Raw genomic sequence first — 2,460 nt, forward strand, 5'->3', positions numbered from 1 at the left:
GCAGGCCGGGTTCGCAGAGGCCGCAGGACACCGCCGAGGGCACCAGGCGGCTGAGCGGGAAGGGGCGCGGGCCGTCGCGGGCCAGGCCCTCTACGGGCTCCGGGGAGCTGCCCTCCTGGCGTGCTCGGGCCATGGCGCTCCCTGGGGCCTGCGGGACAGGGCAGACGGGCGCGGTCAGCAGCGGGGCAGTGCAGGGGGAGCCCCACAAGGTACACAGGGTACCCCACTTCTGCCCGCACGGCGGGCTGGGGCAGCCCACGAGGGTCCACGACACACAGAGCTGTGATGGAGGGAGCTGTAGGTGTGTGTGATGGCCCCTCAGACAGCCCCCTCCCCAGGCTGACCCCAGGCCCAGCCAACCCAGACAGCCTCCCCCAAATGTGGTGACCAGCACACAGGAGGGACCAGGGACAACATGGTGACCGGCATACAGAAGGGACCAGGGATGAGGAGGCACAGGACGGTTCTCATAGCAAGGACAGGGGCTCACGCAGGTCCCAGACTCGTGGGCCTGTCAGCAGTGTGTGTATAAGGGCTGACAGCCCCCTAACACAAACTCACCCAACCTGGGACTCACAAAGGGCCTGGGCTGGCAGGGTTAACTTTTGGAACACAGCGATGGGCACGCGCGCACGCGTGCGCGCACACACACACACACACACACACACACGGAGGGCAGCCAGGCACTGCGATTGCTCCCACAACAAACACCAGGACTCACACAGGACCAAGAGGAGGTGTATGTGGAGCGTACACAACGCACACACAGGACTCAAGCAGGACTGGCCCGCCCGACCTCCCACCAGGCCTCCTATTTGCACCCCAAGACACCGAAAGGTCCCAGGACACACACACACACAGACCACGGAACAGCTATCCACACACTGCATGCTGGCTGGTACACCCCATCTCAAAAACACAGATACGCAAACTGTCAGGATGTCACCCACTGACCCGCTGTTAATATACCCACAGAGCCACAGAGACTCACAATGTGGCTGTCACAAGCACAGACAGAAACACATACCAGCTAGGGCACTGTCCCTTCTCAGGCACACGTGCCCCTCCCCGTAACACACCCGCAATAGATAAGACCTACACCCCTCAGGACTCACACACATATCAACACAAAACAGACCTCCGTGGACACACAGGGAGCTGTACAACTGCAACACACCCACTTGTCACCAACTCTTAGGTCCCGGGACACATGTAAAGCAGGCACACATGTCATGAGATCCGGATGAACCACCGCATGCCAGCAGCAACACGGAAACACAACAGCAGACATCAGCCTACCCTCCTCCCCGAACCTCCAAACACCATTACCAACTGTCAGCCCTGGACACACGCGCGCACACACACTACAGCTAATCCCACACTGGCCTGGCAGGGCGCACACCTGAAGCACCCTCAGAAAACACTGGTCTCACGTGACTGACATAAACACTACACACACACAGCCCACATGACACACACGAGCCAGCCGATCACAGAGACAAGCCCCTCAGACTCAACACACACACTCTCTCTCTCTCACAACACACACACACACACACACACACACACACACACACACACACACACGGGCTCAGACACATCCCTGTACAAGAGGCTGCCAGCAGCATCTACTGACTTTCTACTCAGACCCCACAGAGCCTAGCTCCTCAATTCCCAGACGCGATGCCAGACACACAAGCCAAACACAGACTGAGACAACCCCCCACCATACACACACACACACACACACACACACACACACACGACGCAGAACTCACACAGACACCTGGACAGAAAACAGACATCCGCAAACGCTGAGCTGAGCCAGATGCCCTGGAGATAGACACAGATACAGTCCACACTGACAAGACACACAAGCACTCACAAACACAGCCCGTCGGGCAAGACGCACACGTAAACACACAAACAGCTCACTCAGGCAACGCGCACACACACTATAGCGCAAGCAGGCAACCAGGAGCCACAGACTCACCCCCAAACAGCACACACAGACAACTCTCAGAGAGAACACACACAAGTACACCACACATCAACAGAGCGCCCACCCCTCAGGCGCGGCAGCACACACGGAGAGAACCCCCTCACACACACAGGGGGACGGCGCCGCACACCCCGACGGGGCCACAGTCCCAACATGCCCCGGGACTGGCACAACCACTCCCTGCAGACCCCAGCACAAACTCGGAGCCAGACACGCGCACACACCCAGGCGAGACACCTGCAGATCCACCACCCCGCACACGCGCGCTCCCACGGCGGGCCCAGACGCCCCCCTGCGCTGTCACAGTCCCCCCACCCCCCACGCCGCCGCCGCCACGTGCGCCCGCCCCGCCCGCCAGGCGAGCGCGGGGCCAATAACCGGCTGTTGCTGGGGCGCAGCCCCCGCCCGCAGGAGCCGCAGACTCCACGGCCCGCGAGCCGCCCCCTGTCGCCGCCCCC

At 61.3% G+C, this 2,460-nt stretch overlaps 1 protein-coding gene across 1 annotated transcript in view; it reads right to left on the reverse strand.

Moving 5' to 3' along the window:
* BBC3 (BCL2 binding component 3) overlaps nucleotides 1-2,460 on the reverse strand; it is a 9,065-nt gene that overhangs the window by 4,653 nt on the left and 1,952 nt on the right. Inside the window, exon 2 of the mRNA XM_010852715.1 lies at nucleotides 7-148. Coding sequence (XP_010851017.1) covers nucleotides 7-148 — 142 coding nt within the window. The remainder of the gene's footprint in view (nucleotides 1-6; nucleotides 149-2,460) is intronic.

Source organism: Bison bison, unplaced genomic scaffold, assembly GCF_000754665.1.
Source record: "Bison bison bison isolate TAMUID 2011002044 unplaced genomic scaffold, Bison_UMD1.0 scf7180017864313, whole genome shotgun sequence".
Taxonomy (NCBI): Eukaryota; Metazoa; Chordata; class Mammalia; order Artiodactyla; family Bovidae; genus Bison; species Bison bison.